Source organism: Polypterus senegalus, chromosome 13, assembly GCF_016835505.1.
Source record: "Polypterus senegalus isolate Bchr_013 chromosome 13, ASM1683550v1, whole genome shotgun sequence".
In the NCBI taxonomy this organism is placed as follows: domain Eukaryota; kingdom Metazoa; phylum Chordata; class Cladistia; order Polypteriformes; family Polypteridae; genus Polypterus; species Polypterus senegalus.
In genome coordinates this window covers 160,397,179-160,417,891 of record NC_053166.1, presented here as the reverse complement: position 1 = coordinate 160,417,891, position 20,713 = coordinate 160,397,179, and the positions used below count along the sequence as shown (strand labels likewise).

General features: G+C 48.4%; 2 protein-coding genes across 3 annotated transcripts in view; one reads left to right on the top strand and one right to left on the bottom strand.

Moving 5' to 3' along the window:
- Positions 1-956: 956 nt before the first annotated feature.
- On the top strand, positions 957-13,054 carry clec19a (C-type lectin domain containing 19A). Its single transcript, XM_039774146.1, has 5 exons — positions 957-1,206; positions 3,127-3,304; positions 4,735-4,828; positions 7,578-7,710; positions 11,096-13,054. Exons 1-5 carry the CDS (start codon positions 1,119-1,121, stop codon positions 11,170-11,172), a joined length of 570 nt encoding a protein of 189 aa, XP_039630080.1. The 5' UTR covers positions 957-1,118; the 3' UTR covers positions 11,173-13,054.
- A 1,708-nt stretch (positions 13,055-14,762) lies between these two features.
- Positions 14,763-20,713, bottom strand: part of syt17 (synaptotagmin XVII) — a 66,672-nt gene continuing 60,721 nt past the window's right edge. For both annotated transcript variants that reach the window (XM_039774144.1, XM_039774145.1), the window contains one exon: positions 14,763-18,228. In XM_039774144.1, coding sequence (XP_039630078.1) covers positions 18,032-18,228 — 197 coding nt within the window. In that variant the 3' untranslated portion in view covers positions 14,763-18,031. The remainder of the gene's footprint in view (positions 18,229-20,713) is intronic.

The window sequence follows — 20,713 nt, the reverse complement described above, 5'->3', positions numbered from 1 at the left end:
CAGCAGACCCCTGTGACCCTGTGTTCGGATTCAGCAGGTTGGAAATTGGATGGATGGATGGATATCTGTCCTCTTTATATATTTTTGTTTTTGGGGGTCTGTGGTCTTTACATACTTGATCTCTGGGGGTCTGTCGTCTTGATATACTTGAGCTTTGGGGGTCTGTGCTCTTGCTATAGTTTACTTTACCGGTGTCTGTCCTCTTTATATATTTTTGTTTTTGGGGGTCTGTGGTTTTTATATTGGGGTGCCTGTGGTCTTCATACTCTTTACTTTCCAGATGTCTGAGGTCTTTTTTGTTTTTTTTGGGGTGCCTGCTGTCTTCATATGCTTTAGTTTTAGGGGGTCAGTGCTCATTTAATCTCTTGGGGTCTCTCAGATCTTTATGTATTTTGCTTTACCAGGTGATTCCGGTTTTTATTCGCTTTACTTTCCGGGTTTCTGAGGTCTTTTTGTATTTTATTTTGTGTTTTTTCGACTCTTTATTAATTGTAACTCTGAGGATGACTATGGGCTTTGTAAATGTTACCGTTGGGGGTCTCTGCTCTTTTACATTCCCAGCTGCCTGGTGTCTCATGATAGTTCAGTATACGAAGTCTTTATAAACTTGCACTTGTCTTTGTAACTGATATCTTTATGTAGTTAAGCTTAGGGGGGCCGGTCGGTGGTCCTTATATACTTATCTCTGGGTACCTCTGGTGCCTTTATCTGGCAGGTGTCTGATGACTTTTTATGTTTTACTTTGTTGGGGGTCTGAGGTCTTTAAAACTTAAACATTTAATATTTGAGGTCTTTATATCCTTTAGTTTTGGGGGTCTCTGGTCTGATGTCTGTCTGGTGTCAGTGGTCTTTATATTCTTTCGCTCTCCCTCTTTCTTCCAGGACTGTTTGTTCTCCTCCTCCTCCTTCCTCGTCCTCTTTCAAAGCCCCCGGTGGTCCCTCGTACCTCCCCAAATTGGCCGTCTTATTGCTCCTCACCCCCCCCCCTCCACTGCCCTTTTCCTTTCTACCTCACGTGGCTGCAGAGTTCAAATCCCAGCGCTGTCCCTCCTAAAGGCTGCGCCCAAGCACACGGACCCCCGCGCTCACTCGCTCGCTCACGCCACACTCACTCCAGCATGCTCTGCCGGGACGTGTGTGCGCTCCTGGGCTACGCAGCCCTTCTCGTTGAAGCATTTCCTTCAGCCAGCATCAGGATAACACAAGGTAGGTGAGCTGGTGGGAGTTGGGGGGACGCAGTGGTAGAGCCTGGCATTTGAGAGACACGTCTTCACGGTTAGAAATGTTAAATGAGCCTGGCAGGAATGAGCCGTCTGACTGTGAAACTTCACTGGGACATCGAGTGTGTGTGTGTGTGTGTGTGTGTGTGTGTGTGTGTGTGTGTGCATGTGCCTCGACGTGATGGCGCTTACACTCGGGGTGTGGGGGCTTCTGAAAACCGAGACAGAAACCAGAAGTTTAAAAAGAAGGCAGAAAAAGAGCAGAGCGAGAATGGCAGAATGGCATCTCACGAGGCGACTCCTTTCAGATGAAGGGTTTGCATGTCGTCGTTCCCCCCCCCGGGTTTCTTGTGGGCCTTCTAGGGGTCTGTCAGCTCTCCCATCCCAAAGGTGTGCGCAGGCTCGGCTAATCCATGGGAGTTAAACTCCGGTCCTGGAGGGCCGCAGGGGCTGACATTTTCTATTCCAGCCATTCTCTTAATTGGCATCCATTCCTGCTGCTGATGCCCTCGTTTAAAGTGTCGTACTGTTAACTCCAAATATATTTCATATTGATTGACCTTCTTATGCTGAATCTTAACTTCTACATCCTGACATTTAGAATGTTGTCATGTGCTGAAACTGATTACATCCACAGCACTGACCCCAAGGCGCTGTAAGGGTTAAGATTAAGTAAGTCAACAGATGACCCACCACCCTCAGTCCCTTCTGTCCATCGCCAGTCCTTCACACCCTAAGGTTCAAGTACTCGACAAGTCGGTGTGCCCCTTTCAAGAGTTGGGTTGTCTTGCTGCTGCTCCTACAGTGCTGCTGGGATTGGCTCGGGCTCTGAAAATAGAAAAGCATCCGCCCGCTCAGCTGGCACACCATACAGTCACTCAAGCCTTTGGTTGGCATTTCGAGGGCAGACATTTTATATTCGTTAAAAAGAAATGGCCAACCCTCGATTTTGGAGGACAGAGAGAGAGAGAGAGAAGGGATTGTCACGTAATTTCATGATATTTGTTATGTGTGTTTGATTCGATAAAAGTGAAGGACAAATAAAGTTTAAACAACTCGCCATACTTGTTAACCTTTCATACAACACCGACTCCTTCAGGCACAAGCACAACAGTGCAGCGAGGTCAGAAGACAGCGGCTAAATCTGACAGGACAAGCAACCAGCAGTCATGTAAAGTGACATCTATTATATAGCGCCTTTCACATCTGCTTATCTATCTATCTATCTATCTATCTATCATATAGCGCCTTTCACATCTATCTATCTATCTATCTATCTATCTATCTACCTATCTATCATATAGCGCCTTTCATGTCTATCTATCTATCTATCTATCTATCTATCTATCTATCTATCATATAGCGCCTTTCACATCTATCTATCTGTCTATCAAATAGCGCCTTTCACATCTATCTATCTATCTATCTATCTATCTGTCTATCATATAGCGCCTTTCACATCTATCTATCTATCAAATAGCGCCTTTCACATCTATCTATCTATCATATAGCGTCTTTCACATCTATCTATCTATCTATCTATCTATCTATCTATCTATCCATTTTAGTGACGGCTGCCATTTTTGACCCCAGCACCAGTTTGACATTTCTAAGGAGGGTGGGATTCTGTCCTTTCCCAGCGCCCAATTCCTCTCATTTTTTTAGTCATTCTGGTGTACTTGGCTTCACTCCCCACACATCAGTTATGACGAGGTGGTCCGCACAGAGTGGGATGTCTCTTGGCAGGCTTTGTTCTCGCACACAGAAGGCCGCTGATATAATTCGAGTTGGGTGTTTGTGCCGGAGACGCGCCGGTGACGTCACTCCGCACAGCTGCCTGGCCAGACGTCTCCGGTCTCTTGCTTTGCCTCCACGCTCACGGTGGTGACCTTCATGTCTTCCGCAGCCCTCCCTCTGCAGCTGACCGAGCTCCAGCCGCCAGCGTCCTGCCCGCTCTTCTGGACCGAGTTTGAGGGTCACTGCTATCGTTTCTTCCCCACCAACATGACCTGGGCAGAGGCAGACCTTTACTGCGCAGAATTCTCCAATGGCTTCAAGTCGGCCAAGCTCACCTCAATACACAGGTAGCGTAGACACTCAGCACCGTCTGCTGTGACATGTGACGAGTGATGAGTGACGAGTCCGGGGCAGGTGGGCTGGGGTGACATGCTGTGATTTGAGCCAGAGGGGTGATGGAGGGATGTGACGTCACATGTCCCAGATCAGACGAGGAACGTCTTCTTTGTCCTTCGTGTGCTTTTCTTTCTTTTAATTCCTCGCCTTTCAGCTGTCATGGAGTTCGTTTATCTGTGGGATTGAAATCCGCGTTTTATTGAAAGGCCTCCTCGCTGCATTGTAGGTGTGTTGCTGTATAATTCGGCCCCACGTGAGGCTGGGTACCTGAAATTGTGGGTATCCCTTGTCACACGCGTACGCTTAGGAGGCAGCCAACAAGCCTTAGGGTGAGCGACACGACACAAGATGAGGGGTGAGGGTTAGGAAGACCAGAGCCCCCCGTCTCTCTCAATGAAGAAAAGGAAGAATCTCACACAATTACCTTCAATACTTCTGGTCTCACAAAATGGCCACTAAACAGCAATCCCGTCTCAGAATACCAGAGATGGCGTCACTTTCAGGCCCCTCCATGATGACATCACTTTCAGGCCCCTCCATGATGACTTCCCTTTCAGGCCCCTCCATGATGACGTCAGTTTCAGGCCCCTCCATGATGACGTCATTTCAGGCCCTCCATGATGACGTCAGTTTCAGGCCCTCCATGATGACATCAGTTTCAGGCCCCTCCATGATGACGTCATTTCAGGCCCTTCCATGATGATGTCATTTCCGGCCCCTCCATGATGATGTCACTTCAGGCCCCTCCATGATGACATCGCTTTCAGGCCCCTCCATGATGACGTCATTTCTGGCCCCTCCATGATGACGTCATTTCTGGCTACTGTGGATGATCTAATATGCCCTCTCGTGTCCCAGGGTCCCATTGGTCTTCTCCCGGTCCTTCCACCTGCCCCAGCCGTCGGTCACAATGTACAGTACGTCAACTGAAATCTGAAGCCCACAGTAGGTTTCATCGGCACCGGTGGTCCATCTGTGGTTAGAGGGGACATTGTGCGCTGCTCTGGAGGACATGAGGGTGACGTAAACAGAGGGGGACGGAGGTGACGTCACCGTCTGGAGCCGGAAATGAAGAGGACATCGGTGAGGGACCGGAGATGAAGTCATCACAAGAGGACGGTTTGTTGGCACAGAAGCGCGTTGGACTTGGTTGTCCTCTGCGGAATGTCTGCTTGCACATTTTCTGGACTTTCTGGATACTCGGTCCTGTACTCTCGTCCCATGTCTGTCAGGCCCAGTTGGCTGCCCCCTAGTCGTGCCCGCGTGTGTGTGTGACCAGAGCTGACCTGGGACTTGTTCCACCTGAACATGTTTTCACGCTTCATCCCGCCACGATGAATGCCACTAACACGTCTAACGCTCTCTCGTCCCTCTTTTGCAGCTGGCAGGAGAACGTTTTTGTCTATGACTTAGTCAACAGCCGAGTTCCTGGGATTCCCACCGATATCTGGATCGGACTTCACGATAGGAGGCAGGTGCGTATGCGTTTGTGTCTTTGTGAAAACCGATGGCTTTAGGTTTGACGTGTGGCACTTGCACTGGCGGCGGCCCTCACTGATGCCCACCATTACTTCATCCAAAAGGGAAGGAAGGCTAAGACCACCCAAGCAGCTTGCTCAAACAGAATTTTGAAATGTGATAATTATATTAAATTATACAAAACAAAATACCAAAAAAAAAAAATCGGATTGCAAATTCTATAGGAAAAAAAAAATCAAAAATCCAAACTTCAAAGCTAAAGAAAAGAACAATAGGGCAGTAAATCTTAACAATATGAGAGTTGGTGAAGTCGCGTTCTGCGGTGGGCTGGCGTCCTGCCCGGGGTTTGTCTCCTGCCTTGTGCCCTGTGTTGGCTGGGATTGGCGTGACCCTGTAGTTAGGATATAGCGGGTGGGATGGATGGATGGATATCCTCGCCTTCAAGTTCTCCTGTGGATAAGTCGGGACTTGATCTTACTGTATAGTTTCTGGTATTTCAGAACGTCGGTCGTATAAGTCGAATGTGGAAATCTCACGCTATTGGTCCACGAGATATGCTAACGCCCGCCCACCTGAGAGAGTCACCACGGGGCACACGGCCTTTTGTTTTCTATGTATTGAGCCTACGTGACCACACGGTGATACCCGCACTATTCCGAAGCGACGTCTGCACTCTTTTGTGTTTTTTGTATCTCACACCCTCACACATCCCTTATCTACGATTAGAAGAAAATACAAAGCTGTTTTTAAATGAAAAGTCGTTGAAGTGGCGAATGAAATGGGTCACAGCGCTGCTGCCACAAAATTCGATGCGTATGAGAAACTGGTGTGAGACTGCAGGAGGCAAAAAGATGTTCAAAAATGAAGCGTTGCATTTCGGAACAGGCGTATAAGTTGGGGTCTGATTTTATGATCGATTTTTCGACGTATACGCGAGTAAATACGGTACTTGGAATCAACAGTTCAGGGTAACGGGGAGTGCAGAAGAGAACTGAAGAAGAGTGTGCAGGCGGGGTGAAGAAGAGTGTCAGGAGTGATTGGTGACAAGGAGACCAGCTCTGTTATATGGGTGGGTGACGGTGGCACAGGAGACAGAGCTGGAGGTGGCAGAGTTTAATATGCTAAGATTGGCATTGGGTGTGACGAGGATGGACAGGATTAGAAATGAGGACATCAGAGGGTCAGCTCAAGTGGGAAAGATGCGTTGGTTTGGACATGTGAGGAGGAGAGATGCTGGGTATACTGGGAGAAGGGTGCTAAGGATAGAGCTGATAGGTAAGGGGAGAAGAAGAAGGCCTAAGAGGAGGTTTATGGATGTGCTGAGGTGATGGGTGTGACAGAGCGAGATGACGAGGACAGGAAGAGAAGGAACAGGATGATCCGCTGTGGTGTGACCCCTAACAGGAGCAGCTGAAAGAAAAAGATGAATTACTTCCTAAACTTCATAAAGGTCCACAAATTCAAAATCTGAAGACCGTGTGGTGAGAATGCAGCACCAACATGGCCTAAACTACCCAAAAAGTCCAAACCAGGACCTGGCGTCAACTCAAGAGTGGGGCTCTCCGGCCTGCACGGGCCCAAACGGGGGCACTGGCTTTAAAACACTTTTAAATGTCCCAAATACACAAAAGTGGCCATCAAGGATGAGGAATCCATTAAACCCCTGGCAAATAGGGCAAAGGCGAATGAATCTTTATCAATAAACTGTTTATTTACCATAATCAAAAAAGATAAAAAAAACAAACAAGCAGAGAAATTTAATAAGCACAAAAGGGTAGGCCTCAAAAGACCACCAAGGCCAAAACGCAAACCAAGGGTCCAAATCCAATAAACCGTAAAGAACACAAAGAGGAGATCTCAGTGACCCCCTGCTGGAAGGGCTGAGGGTGGAGCCACAGTGGTGATGTCATGGTGGCCCCGCCTCTTGGGGTTTTGCACACCAAACACAAGGAATGTGGTGCCGACGCAGCCATCCTCAATAAACAGGAAATAAGCCGCACTTACATGACACAATCTTCACAAACATCACATAAGAATAATGACAAAATAAATCCACAGACTGTAAGCCGGGGAGCAAACGAATCCAAAACCTGAGCAGATAAAAGATACCAAAACTTGCAAAGGCGAAGAACGGAAAGGGAGCCGAGGGAACAAATGCCAGAGCAAACAGGTCACGGCAGAAGGGGTCTTGAAGAAGCCCCCAGTGCCCCCATCACCTGAGGACATTCATCTAACTAAAGAGCAAGGGGTGGGAAGAAAGCCAGGGGAGAAATGCCGGCTGAAACACGACAGTAGCGGAGCGAAATGTTCTTTACAAGACAAGAACAATTGCTTGGGATGCCATCTGGGCCACAAAACCCGAACAAATGACGCACACAAAGTCGTTCACTGGGCAGCTTCAAAGAGACTTGAACTTTCAGGACGATCTGTGAAGAATTTGGGCTTCTGTCAACTCAAGGTCTGCGTCCACATCAAGATCAGACACCATCCTCAATGGCCGCTCTGCTTTTACATGGTGTGGACCAGAAGAAGCGGTTCGGTGCCCTCTAGGGGCAGAGAGAAGAAGGAGGCAAGTCTGTTAGTGGCAGCGCCTCCTGTCGTCCCGGGGCGGTACTTGTTGTCATGCTAATGATGTCACATGTCGGGTCTCGCAAAAACAACAAAGCTGCAGAGCCGGGTGGACGTGCAAATGGGGCTTCGGTAAAAATGGCTGAACTTTGACGACACTCTCTTCTGTTGCTCCAGGAGGGCGTCTTCGAGTGGACCGACGGCACTCCGTACGCCTACAGTTATTGGGACGGGAACCAACCAGACGACGAAATCCACAGCATCCCCGGAAAGGAAGACTGCGTGGAGATTTGGTTCCGCCAGAGCAGTGGTAAGGAGCTGAGGGTCTTACCAGTCGGGCTGGGGTCGCCTCGTTGGCGTGGTGGTCTGTTTTGGTGCCTCCCAGCTCCGGAGTTAGGTTCAAAATGCCAACCTGGTGTCCTCGCCCACACAGTTACGGGTCGTTTGGATTGGAGACTCTGAACTGCCCCGAAATCAGTTGGTGGGCCACATGACGGGCCTTGTATTGCAATGAGCTGATCGGAAAAATGAGAGGAGCCAAAGATTTTAGATCTGAAAGGCAGAGACGAAGGTGAGACCTCGAGCGCCACGTCTGAGTGCCCACAGCGACGACCTAACGAGTAGAGGAGGTCAGAGAGAACCACAGTAGGGAAAGATGAACCGAGCAGTCAGTGGGCTGCTGGCAATGCCAGTAATTCATGAAGCAGTAGGTAAGGTGCCCTCTCTCGGTTAGAGGGGTCTCAGGCTGTTAGACTTCTACCAAGGTAACTGAAGCCCACTTGTTTTAAGAAACAGAATAGAACAATTTATCAGTAAGCACAAGGATTATAGAAATATGGTAACTGCATAAATATATCATGTGACCACTAGGGGGCACTGCAACCTCAGACACAACCTCACAGACACAGTCCTGGGTTCAACACACGAATATTTACTGGGCAGACTTCCCTCTGTTAACGCAGCCCGGTGGTGCAACTCTTTCTCTTTCTCTTCTCCTCCCCGGCGAGTGTCGTCCATCTCCGCGGCAGAGCTGCTCCATTTACACGAGACCCAGCAGTCCCTCCTGTCCCAGCGCATTGCCCTTAGGATGTACTTCCAGGTCAGGCGTGAGACTCGCAGATATAGTAAGGAGCACAAGTACAACACAATGCCATTTATTTTAGTAGAGCCCAGAATCACCCAAGGAGACCCACAGTGGGCTTTGACAGGCCCGGCCTCTTGACAGCCCCCCAGCCTCGACTCTCTAAAAAGACAAGAGAAAAAAAATGGAAGAAACCTCGGGAAATGCCCTTCAGAGAGAGACCCCTTTCCAGGTAGACTGGGCATGCAGTGGGTGTCAAAAAGAAGGGGGGGGGGTCAATACAACAGAATACAAAGAACAAAACACAAGTCACCCTCAATACAATACAATAGAACAACAGAAATAGGACAAGTACAGAGCAGAATTTAACAGGAGATGATATCCCATAATATGATTCGGATTTGTTCATAGAGTCCTGGAGACCTTGGCCATCAAGCCGCCTCCCCCTATTGGCCATTCCACAGCTGAGCCAGCCAATCCGATGAAAGGACCCCTCTACCCGACGATTCCTGTGATCCTCCATCAGAGGTGACTTTACCTTAGGCAGACAGAACAAGTTGGCAGGTGGGCCGTGGCATCAAGTGGCACATTTGAGTACCAAGAAGAGAAACAGAACAGGGGAGGGTCAGTAACAAATTAGAACTCTCTTATTACTTCTGTTTTAGTGCTCATGACTAACAACAGAGATGCAGTCTGCACAGTTAATCAGCAGCTCTAGTCAGGGTGGGCTAAACTGAAGTCGTGAGTCTTCATCCAGGGTTTGGAAGCTGAGAGCGAAGGGGCATCTCTTATAGTGGCAGCCAGTCCAGTCCACAGTTTAGGGGCAAGTCCCTGCAGCATCCCCTGGTGGCAACCTCAGAACTCAACAGGGCCAGTCCAATGGGACTACAGTTCCCAGCATGCCCTGTGAGGTGTCCATATGTCCAGGGATGCTGCCATCTTGTGTCTCGGGGAGATGAATAGTCCATGTAAGTTCCCCCCACCACTCCCCGTCATTCCAGCACGCTGGCTTCCTGGCTAGAAAGGATCCTTGACTGAGCCCTTCCAGGACACTGGCATCTCCGCTGCAGGGTTGGCACCTTCTACCTGATCTCCTTCCTTCTTTTCCAGTTGCTGACTTGCCCCCCTGGCCGGGTGACATATCTTGAACTGTCCTAGCTGAGATATTTCATGAGTCCATGCCTGCCATCCATGACAACCGACATAGAAGACGAGACGCAAGCCAAGGCAGACAGACGTGTAAAACACTTCAGACTTATAATTTATCTTGGCATCTTTAAGGGTGTGCTCTGGGTTCAAGGGGAGGATTCTCCTTGCGTTTGGGGGACACTCTCGCTTTTTGTTACGTGGTCCTTTGGTCCACAGTGTGGTGGGATGCTGCCCCCCTCAACTCGCTGTTAGGCTTTTCAGGGAAAAAAAAAATAAGTGTCACAAGAGTTCAGGCTTCTGGAAGTAATGGCTGCTTGTCACACCAGCCTGCCTTGGTCACCGGCACAGAGAGGGGCGCTTTGAGCTCGTTCAGGGCGTCTGGGGCTCCATGGAGACCCCAAAGAGAGCAGACAGAACAGACTGCCAGCCCCAAAGAGACAGAAGAGATGAGTGCAGCTTCTTTTAAAGGAAGGCGTCACCCCCGGGGATGGCACCAAAGTCCCCTCCAGTGACAGACCCCCTCACGTGTTGTTTTGTCCCCCACATACGGGCAGGTTCAGATTCGCGGCCCCAAGCCTAAAATGAGGGTCCTTTTGGGTGCCGTTCTGTCTGCCGTGGTGCCACCTCAGCTCTGATTTGCACCTTTGTCATCAGATGAAGGGCTGGTGGAGCTGCAGGTCATCTGTTAATAATAATAATACATTTTATTTATATAGCGCCTTTCACACAGGGATGCAGGTGGGAGTGGGTTGGGGGGTGCAGATGGATTTCTGCATCGCCGTGTGGCACTAAAAAGCCTAAAAATGGGCAATGCCAACTGTGTCCCACATCACCCACTAGGTGTGGACAGTTTGGCCGTCAATGCTTAACGCAGTTTATTCAAGTCCAAAATCAGAAACAATGGCATCATTTACATAAATTTACATAATCGACATAAAGGACACAACGTGTTTTGTGTTTAATTGTGTTTTCCACTCATCTTTAGCATACCAGGAAAACGTTTCATTTATTTATTTATTGATTTTTCACAAACCCGTTCCATCCGGTTTACCACCCACTCCTGCCACTCACCATCATGGGGGGGCCATTCTGAAACTTTAAAGGGGTCTTGCACAACAGAAGAGATTTTCATCTAAAAGCAAAGATGCCCTTGTAAGTAGACCCTTGAGTTTTTGACATCTGCGGTGGTCCGGGCTCCTCCTGACCAAGTGCTTCAGAATTCAAACAGGACCCGGCGTAGCAGGAAGGCCCACTTGTATCTGAAAAGGGACCACCACCAAAAGCACGTTGGCCAGTGGTGAGCTTCTGGTGCCCATTTTACCCTTCACTTCCCTCCAGTCAGCCCACCAACAGCAGGCACCGCCAAACTTTATGGCTCATTAATGAGGGTCACCGCAGGCTTGGGGGTCCTCAGGGGTTCTTCTGACCAAGTCTTCTCTCTCTTTGTCCCCCCTGCGGATGGCAGCCCTGCGCTCCTGGAACGATAACAGCTGTGACAAGACCTTCCCATTTGTGTGCAAGATGCCCACCCAAGCAAACTGACCGGCCAGCAGTGTGGCAGACACATCACCGAGCATCAAGTGTGCAGGACCCCCCACACCCCACTGCAGGCTCCCATTCAGAAGTAAAGAGACATCGGAGCGGTGGGGGTCTCCATGCTGGGGTCCTGGCTCGTCGTCCACAATGGGGGCTCCTCACTCCAATCTGGTTTTGTTTCACGCTTCCCGAGGGGGTCTCTACCCTTTTATCCATTAAAGAATATTTTTCCCATTTGGTGGTCCTGTTGATTTTACTCGTCTAGATGTGAATTATCTCGCCTCGTTATTTCTTTGAGACGCGACGGATTTCTTCTCATTGGTGTTACTTCGCCGTCATCACGTAAGTGAAGATGTGCTGCTCACGTTCTTCCTGCGAGCTTCTCGTTGTTGTCGACGACGTTCATCGCCAGACCCGCGACCGATGGCGGCACTGCCCTAAGTTAAGATGGCGCCACAGTAACGTGGGCGACAGGTTTGCCTTCCCACAGCGGGACCCGACTCCATTTTGGTCCGAGGTGCTGAGCGGACGGTCCGCTCACTGATGAACGTCTGGAGAAAATTCTAGAAAAGTAAATGTTACATAAAGTTATTCAACTGTTAGAATTCATCATTGGTGTTATCGTTACAGTCAGAGCAGAGGGATGTGCGGGACGCACAGTTTTCTCGTTTCCGTTAGTTTTTTTTCCAACTGAGTTTCGTAACAAATCAGTGCGGACAGCTTGTAGGGCGTCAGTGCGATTTGATGTCTGATTGGACGGCTGCCCCTTCCTTTGTTTTCGTGTGTTCAGGTCAGCGACGTCTTCGGCTCGTTCCTTGCTGGTGGGTGTGTGTCTGTGAATTGCCCACAGTAGACTCCGGTGGTGGACCTCCTGAGCTCCCCTCCATTGAGGGGGCTGTCACTTTCTATTATAGCTCAGTGTCCAGGCCTGTCACTACACCGTAGTGGTTAAGACAAGGGTTGGGTCAGGTGATCATCTCCAGCCCCCCACGACTTGAGAGACCACACAGACGTGGCTGGCCGTTGGTGCCCGATATGCTGACAGAGCAGCTCTGTACCCACGTGTACCCATTTGTGCCCCTCACTTTCTAGGTGCTGATCGAGCGAGGGTCGATTCACTCATCATCTCCGTCTAGTCTCCATCTCCCGATGTTCTTGGGTTGTTCATCGACTCCAGCAGACCACCTTAACATCTGCGGTCTGAAAGTCAGCTGGTCAGCTCACATGCTTTGGAGGAGGCGGCCCACTTGGCCCTCAACTTCCCCAATGTAATCCTCAACTATGTGAGCTTCAAGTCGGTGGTCTCGACCATCAGAGGTCCAGCATGTCCGTGTGGTCTTACAGCTGTGCTACAAATGGACGGGGCCTTCTCTAAAAAACACAGAATGTTCTTCAAAAACAATTCAACACGAAGAAGAATCGGGCACTAAAGCCTGCTGGGACTCCCACCTCAGTGAGCCCCGGGTAGCAGTCGATCCTGGGCACACGATGGCCACTTCACACAGGTGGGCTACACTCAGCGGGCAGTGCTCAGTGGTGGCATCACCTGGGGACACAAAGATCAGCAGGAAGTCCATCTCAACGAGTGGGGCGGAAATAAAGAAAATGACAAGTCAGCGGCACCTACTGTGCCAGTCTGTCATATGGAGAGCCTTCCACTGTTTCAGGTTATTTATTACGTGACGCCTCACACGTCTGTCATGAAGTGCTTTTCACGTCCCTCTGTTTCTATTGTGCCTTTGACTTCTGTAGTGTGTACTGGAGGGTCTTCACATCTCTCACCCCCTCTTAGTCTTTCTGTCATGTGGCGCTGCTCCCTCACTCTGACAAATGGATAGATAGACAGAATGAAAGGCACGATATGATAGATAGATAAGATAGATAGATAGATAGATAGATAGATGAAAGATATATGATAGATAGATAGATAGATAGATAGATAGATAGATAGATAGATAGATAGATAGAAATGAAAGGCGCTATATGATAGATAGATAGATAGATAGATAGATAGATAGATAGATAGATAGATAGATAGATAGATAGATAGATAGATAGTATGATAGATAGATAGATAGATAGATAGATAGATAGATAGAAAGAAATGAAAGGCGCTATATGATAGATAGATAGATAGATAGATAGATAGATAGATAGAGTGAAAGGCACTATATGAAATATAGATAGATAAACGCCTGGCACTTCATTTGACACAAGGGGAAACTTAGCTTTATATTTACAGTATATATAGTGCCTTTCACGTCTATCAATCAATTATTAGGTGCCTTTCACATCTTTCTATCACTTTATCTATTTGTTATATAGTGCCTTTCGCACGTGTCTATCTGTTGTATAGCTAATTTCACATGTCTATCAATCTATCTAACTGTCCAGTATATAGCGCCTTTTACATCTATGCACCTCTTACCTGTTACACTATATAGCGCCTTCCACATCTCTGTCAATTTATACATTTGTTCATTATATAGTGACTCTCGTGTCTATTTCTGTTATAGTCATTCCATCTCAGTATCAAATTATCCATTTGTTTATTATATAGCGCCTCTCACATCAGTCTATTATATAATGCCTGCCTTTTATATAATACCTTACATTTCTCAGTTTATTTATTTCCCTATTTCACCTCATTTCTCTCTTAATTTGTTATACATTGCCCTTCATGTCTATTTATTATATAGTGCCTTGCACATCTCTCAATGTGTCTATTTCTCTGTCAATCTCTTATATGGTGCCTTTCATTTTATCAGTCCATCATGCTATTTAGTGCCTTTCACATCTATTTCTATTTGTTATATAGTGCCTTTTACAGTGTCTATCTCCTATACAGTACTTTCACATCTTTATCCATCCATCTATCCATCCATTTTCCAACCCGTTGAATCCGAACACAGGGTCGCGGGGGTCTGCTGGAGCCAATCCCAGCCAACACAGGGTGCAAGGCAGGAAACAAACCCCGAGCAGGACACCAGGGCACTCACACACCAAGCACACACACTGGGGACAATTTAGGATCTCCAATGCACCTAACCTGCATGTCTTTGGACCCACGCAGACACGGGGAGAACATGCAAACTCCACGCAGGGAGGACCCGGGAAGGGAACTCAGATGGGTCTCCTAACTGCGAGGCAGCAGCGCTACCCACTGCGCCACCGTGCCGCGCCACATCTTTATCAGTGTATCTATTTGTTATCTATTATTATATAGTGCCTTTCACACCTATTTATATCAGTTATATAGTGCCTTGTACATTTCTTTATCTTCTATATAGTATTCTCTAACACGTCTTTTCACTTCTCTATCAATGTATTCATTACCTATAATGTGGTGTCCTTCATATCTATTCCTTTTGTTATATAGTGCATTTCACGTGTATCCACTATATTGTGCTTTTCACCTCTATTTTTTATTATAGTGCCTTTTATACTTGTCTATCTGCTATATATTGCCTTTCACAGGACCGTATCCCTTATTTCCAGTTCCGTTGTTGTAGCCTCGCTGACAGGACGGACCCCCAGTGTCGCTCCAAGCTGAAGCAGCAGGTGTGGCGCCCCCCGGTCACGTGATACTCGGCAGGTCATCGGCGCCCCTCTTTATTGTTAGTAAGTGAGCTGACGTCGAGCACACAACAAGACAACAAGGCTTTGGGAGAAACACTCGGGAGTCACAGAGAAGACGAGCGGCTCGCGGAGGGGATTCTGACATCATGGAAGTCCACACTTGACATCAGCACAGAGGGGGATGCTCCGGTTTGAGGACACTCAGCTTGTCACACAATATCATCACAATGACACTCGACACAACAACAAGCGCGTTCCAGGGAGGCGGGTCACAGAGAGTCACAGTTTGGTCACCTGGAACATCTGCTTGTCCACATTTAAACAATTAGAATCCGGTCACGTGACAAAAAACAAAAGGGCAACAGTCACAGGGGACATGAAGAAGATGTCACCAGAGCTGGAAAATAAAAGTCCATCTGGTGGCTGTGGACTGGGACCTGAAACCACAGGCCTCAAGTTCAAGTTGCACCCTGAGCAGCCCACTCAGCTCGCTTGTTCATAAAGTCATCTGTGTACGGTGAAAGGCGCTATATAACACGAGGCCCCCTGCCGCCTTTCATCTCTTCACTCAAATCCACTCGTTTACTCAGCGTCATTGATCTTCAACTTGTCAACTCCTTCATCTCCATTTTGTCCCAGGGCTCTGCACTGCCTTTTATTTTCTTTTCTATTATTTTTAATTCTGTATAATAATAATAATAATACATTTTATTTATATAGCGCCTTTCCAACGCTTGATGTATGTGTGACATAACGGTCACCGGGCCAGGAGCTACATAAGCAAAAGAAAGGCACACAAATCTGAGCCCTTCAGACTGCTGGACAGGGGTACACATCAGGTATTGTGGGGGACGTCTGGCACCAGGTCTCCTGGTGGCACAGGCAAGAAGCTGAGACGTGCCCGCATGGACACTTTTGGCCTGGGGGTATCTTGCTTCTTGGCACACATGCAAGGCCAAGCAGCACGCTGAATCCAGGATCGCCCTGTGCCCACCCATAAAGCAGTGTGTGTGTGTGTGTGTGTGTGTCTTGTCCTCACGGCGGACTTCAGTTCACTCAAATGTGTGTAAAGGGACGCAAGTGTGACAGTGACAGGGGCAGCCAAGCAATCATCACGTCAGGCTAAACTTCATCATTACAACAACAACAGCAACTACACAAACCCCAGCCCACCTGAGGTCTTCTGCTGGAGGGCACCGGTCAGCATCCCACCTCTCAGATTGGACCACCGGCTGGTGCCCCTGCTTCGGTGTATTCTGGGTCCCGAAATCTCTCACTGATTGTCACAACTGGGATCTGCAGCATGGCTTCAGGTTCAAATGCCACCGCTGGATCACTCGGCTGTCCTTGTGGAACGGTGGTCTTATTGTGGGCAGAACATGTCTGGGGGGGGTGCAGCTTACCAAGAAAGGCAGGGCACTGGGGTGGACAGGGTCATCATCTTCAGTCTGCTCATTGCAAAGGGGAAGAAATGAGAACAATCAATCTGAAGGAGAGCAAATGTGAATGGGCGGTCTCGAGGGGTGTCACGGCATTACAAAAAAGTCTGCATTGTGATGTGCCCCTCAGTAGCAGGACGGCACAGTCAAAAAATAAATCAGGGTGACCTCGAAAACTCTGGGGGTGCTGATGGGACTTCAATGGACTCTTTTAGGACGTGAACCTTCACATCGACTCACCTGCTGTCCCTGTGACACAGTGGCAGACATTTTCTGTTGTATAGCACCTCTCACATCTCTTATCATTCCGCCTTTCTCCTCCGACTCCCACATCTCTGTCAATGTATTTAATTCTCAGTCGGGCTGTGCGGCTGCCACGCAGTAAGAAGACCGAGGTTCACATCCTGGGTCATCCCTGCGTAGGCTTTCTGAAGGCATACAGGTGAGGGAGCTTGGCGGTGGTGAACTGGCCGTGTGTGTGTGTGACCCTGCCAATAGGGACTGGGACGCTACACTTGCTGGGCGAGGCTCCTGCCCCCACGATGCTGGTCAGGATTAAGTGGGCATGTAAAATGATACAGTATGGCGTATCTCTGTCCGCCAGGTACTCTTCATTTAACTGTTTATCTTTCTGTTAATTTACTATATAGCGCCTTTTATATCGCCATCAATTTATCTTATATAGCGCCTTTCACATTTCTCAATTCACTTGTCTCTTATTTAGTGCCTTTGTATTGTCTTTGATGTCTATCGATTATATAGCGCCTTCCATATCTCTGTCAATTTATCTGATTTCTGCCAATTTGCTTTACATTGCCTTTTGTATGTCTCTATCTATTTTCATTAATTTGTTATATAGCGCCTTTCCCATCTCGGTATTTACGTTTTAGTTATTTAGTGGCTCCCACGCCTTTCAATTTATCTGTTAATTTCTGTCAGTACACTTTATGGTCCTTCCTAGCTCTCGACTGATCTTTTGATTTCTGTTACTCTATTATATAGCGCCTTTCACATCTCGGTATTTAGTTAATTAGCGCCTTCCATATCTGTCAGTTTATCTGTTGATTTCTGCCAATATACTTTATATTGCCTTTCGTATCTCTCTGCCTATTTATTCTGTTACTCTGTTATATAGCGCCTTTCACATGTACCCATCCATTATATGGTGCCTTTCACATTTAGGGCTAGACGGATGATTTTCATTCTGCTGACCACGAAGGGAACAACAACAACACATGAACAGCCGACGACAAACAGAGGCGCACGAGTGGTCTTCAAGCTCAAGTGGTCTCATGGCATCCCGTCTTCATCCTGATGTGCCCCTCAGCAGTGCAGTTCATTGCTGGAAGTGCCAATGAGAGAAGTGGAAATCACCAGGGGGCTCCAACATTGGATGTGCTGCCAGAGTCCATGACAACAACAAGGAAAGGGGTGAATGCTGATAATCTACCAGAATGGGGAGGACTGGCGGTTTTTGTCACCCTTAATGGACCCGAAGTGTTCAAGTGGACTTGAATCTCGATTGTGTGAAACTATCAGCGGTCCGGCTGCTGCTGCACAGCGACAGGGTGGGCTCGGGGTCACCAGCGTCCCTTCTGAAGCTGACTTTGCTAAGCATTGGGGTTTGTCACTTCTGCTCCATTGGGGTGGACAGTTAAAACAGCACCAGATGTTTCTGTCGTCTGCCAGGACATCAAAGAAGACTCGAAGCCCCCCCCCCCACCCCAGAGGTCCAGAACGTGTGATTAAAAAAGAAAAGTTGCATTCTGCTTGAAATCTGCTCCCCTCATCCCAGTCCTCCTCTCCCCTCCCAGTCCGTCTCCTTTGATTTGGAGGGTCTTGACGGTTCACGTGACCTCCAGAGACGCGGGGGACACCCGGTCACACTCGGCGCGGGACCTGAGGCTGTGCCACTGCTCCACGGCAGTGCGATGGGATGTCATCAGGCGGCGCCAGTGGCTGGTTTCGGGGGGCCCTGTTGAGTACTGGCCAATCACGACACGTCCCACAAAGTCGTTGCTGCTTTTCATGTTGTGGCCGTAAACTGAAAAACAAAGAAAGAATTTCATTGGAAAACACAAACGCCTGCTGTGGCTGCCTGACAAGGACAGACCTGTCACGTGCAGTGTGCCCTCTAGTGGCTAGAAATAGAATCAGATATCATGTTTCTCTATTAGTACAGTCAGTGGAGAAAATGAATGAGCAGCCTGGTGCTTTGTGGCACAGTAACTCGGCCACTAGAGGGCACACTGCACATGACAAACCGTCCCGTCATTTCTATACATATGCAAGACCAGGGGTCCCCAACTCCGGTCCTGGTGGGCCGCAGGTTTTCATTCTAAGCCTTTTCTTAATTAGTGACCTGTTCTTGCTGCTAATTAACTGCTTTGCTTTTTGAAGATTTCTTCATCGTCCCTCTGAATTGCTTCATTTCTTTCCTTAAATGGCCCCCAAAACAGAAATGACATGTGATGTGAGTGAGCCAACAGAAGACCACCTAAGTCAGGGCCTCAGACTCCAACCGGTGGCTTAATGAGGCGCCGAGTCTCGTCGTTAATTAAACCCGCTCTGTGGTTTGTTGCTGCTCTCATTGGGCAACGGCAGTCATGTCCGAAATTGTCGGGTCTCTCTTTTCTGAGGGGGACCTGAGCAGATCGACATTCCCGGGACCCTCATCTTTCTTTATGTTCAGAAATTGTGTGATGGTCACAGTTTGCTGGTCCTGTTTCGGCTCGTTTTGTATCTCGTTATAGTTTGGCAGCTTGTAGCGGCGCCACTGGGGAGTGAAAACTTCAACTCCCAGCAGTCCCTGCAGTGGCTCTGATTGGTCGTCTGCTGAGGGTGCAGGGGCTGCTGGGCACATTTAATAGGAGGTCAGTTCTACAAAGAAGAGAGAGGGAAGTCTTTTGTCGTGTCCGGTCTGTTTGCCGCCTTGTCTTGTCTCGGATCGTCTCCTGTGTTGGACTCTCTGGTGTCTTCCTGCTGCATGACGACTGTCTGCGGATTGGCTGTCGTCGCGCGATGAAAGGAAGGGGCGCTCCTGATCCCATCACAAGGAAATCCTGGTAGGACTGACCTGCACATTCACATACGGCGAGCTGACCTCTGGACTTCCAATCCCATCATTTCCTTACGTCACTTGCCGTTTTTCGTGGACTTCATGGTGTGTGGTTGTTGTCAGTCGTTTTTAATTGTCGAGCTCGTGTTTATTGTGTATCGCCGGAAAGGGAACTGCGGTGGAATCCTTTTAGTTTGTGTAATTAAGATTTCAGTTATTTATCGTTTAATATATTCGTCAATTTCTGGTTTAATTCCGTTTCTTTCTGGTCTCGGTGAGAGAAGTGGCTGCGAGTCGGGGGCCGAGGCCGAGTGCATTCCTGGGATCCCCACCGAAAAAATAAATAAATCACCGTCAACGGGCGGGGAGAATCTTAGGGGTCTGAGTCTTCAAGAGCAGGTCAATTCAAACGAGTTCATAAAAGAAGTCAATCAGCAGCAAAGACAGTAGGGTGAGAATGAAAACCTGCAGCCACTGCGGCCCTCCAGCACCGGAGTTGGGGGACCCCTGCTTTAGAAGACACCAAAGCACAAGCAGCCTTAAGGTGACCACCGGGCCACTCTGTCCCTACCACAGTAAGACGAGGACAACTGAAGCACCCAGGATGGATGGTTTACCAGCATTGCAACTGGTAGGCAGCTGGCAATAAACACACACCACTGTAGCGGTAGGGTGATGCACCCTGTCAGCCATTATGGGTGTAGTGAGAAGTCAAGCAAAATGACCCTTTAGTTGGCGAACTAGAAAGATTACAACGTGCAGGCTTCTAATTAGTCAGCCAATAAAACAAAACACTGTAAGCCGTTCTCATCCACGCATTCAATTGAATTGCAAGGGTCACACAGATGATAGGCAGCACGTGCCACCCGCTCAAGCAGGTATTTATTTCAGTGTTTGATGTGCCCTCTGAGAGTCTGCAATGGTGCCACTGCATTGAAACTGCTCACGGCTACACAGCGGCACACAGCGGCACACAGCGGCACACAGCGGCACACAGTGGCACACAGCGGCACACAACGGCACACAGTGGCACACAGCGGAACACAACGGCACACAGTGGCACACAGCGGAACACAGCGGCACACAGCGGCATACAGACGTTTAGGCTCCCCAGACAAACCACAAGCGTCACTAAACCTGGACATGAGAAGAAGAGTTTAACACAACTTGTGCAGACTAGAGCGTGGCACATTTCAATAGACAAATGCCAACTGTAATGACAATCTAACTGAATGAAAAAAAAAACAAACAAATATGGTATGTGCAAATGTTTGGGCACCCCAGTCCAACTGCATGTTTCACTAAATCTGGAAATGTTTAGCACAACCTGTGCAGGGTAGAAACTTGAGCGGGGCACATTTAAATGTAAATGTAGTAATGCCAACTGCAATGACAATCTAACTCAGGGGTGGGCAAAGTCAGTCCTGGAGGGCCGCAGTGGCTGCAGGTTTTTTGGTTCAACCCAGTTGCT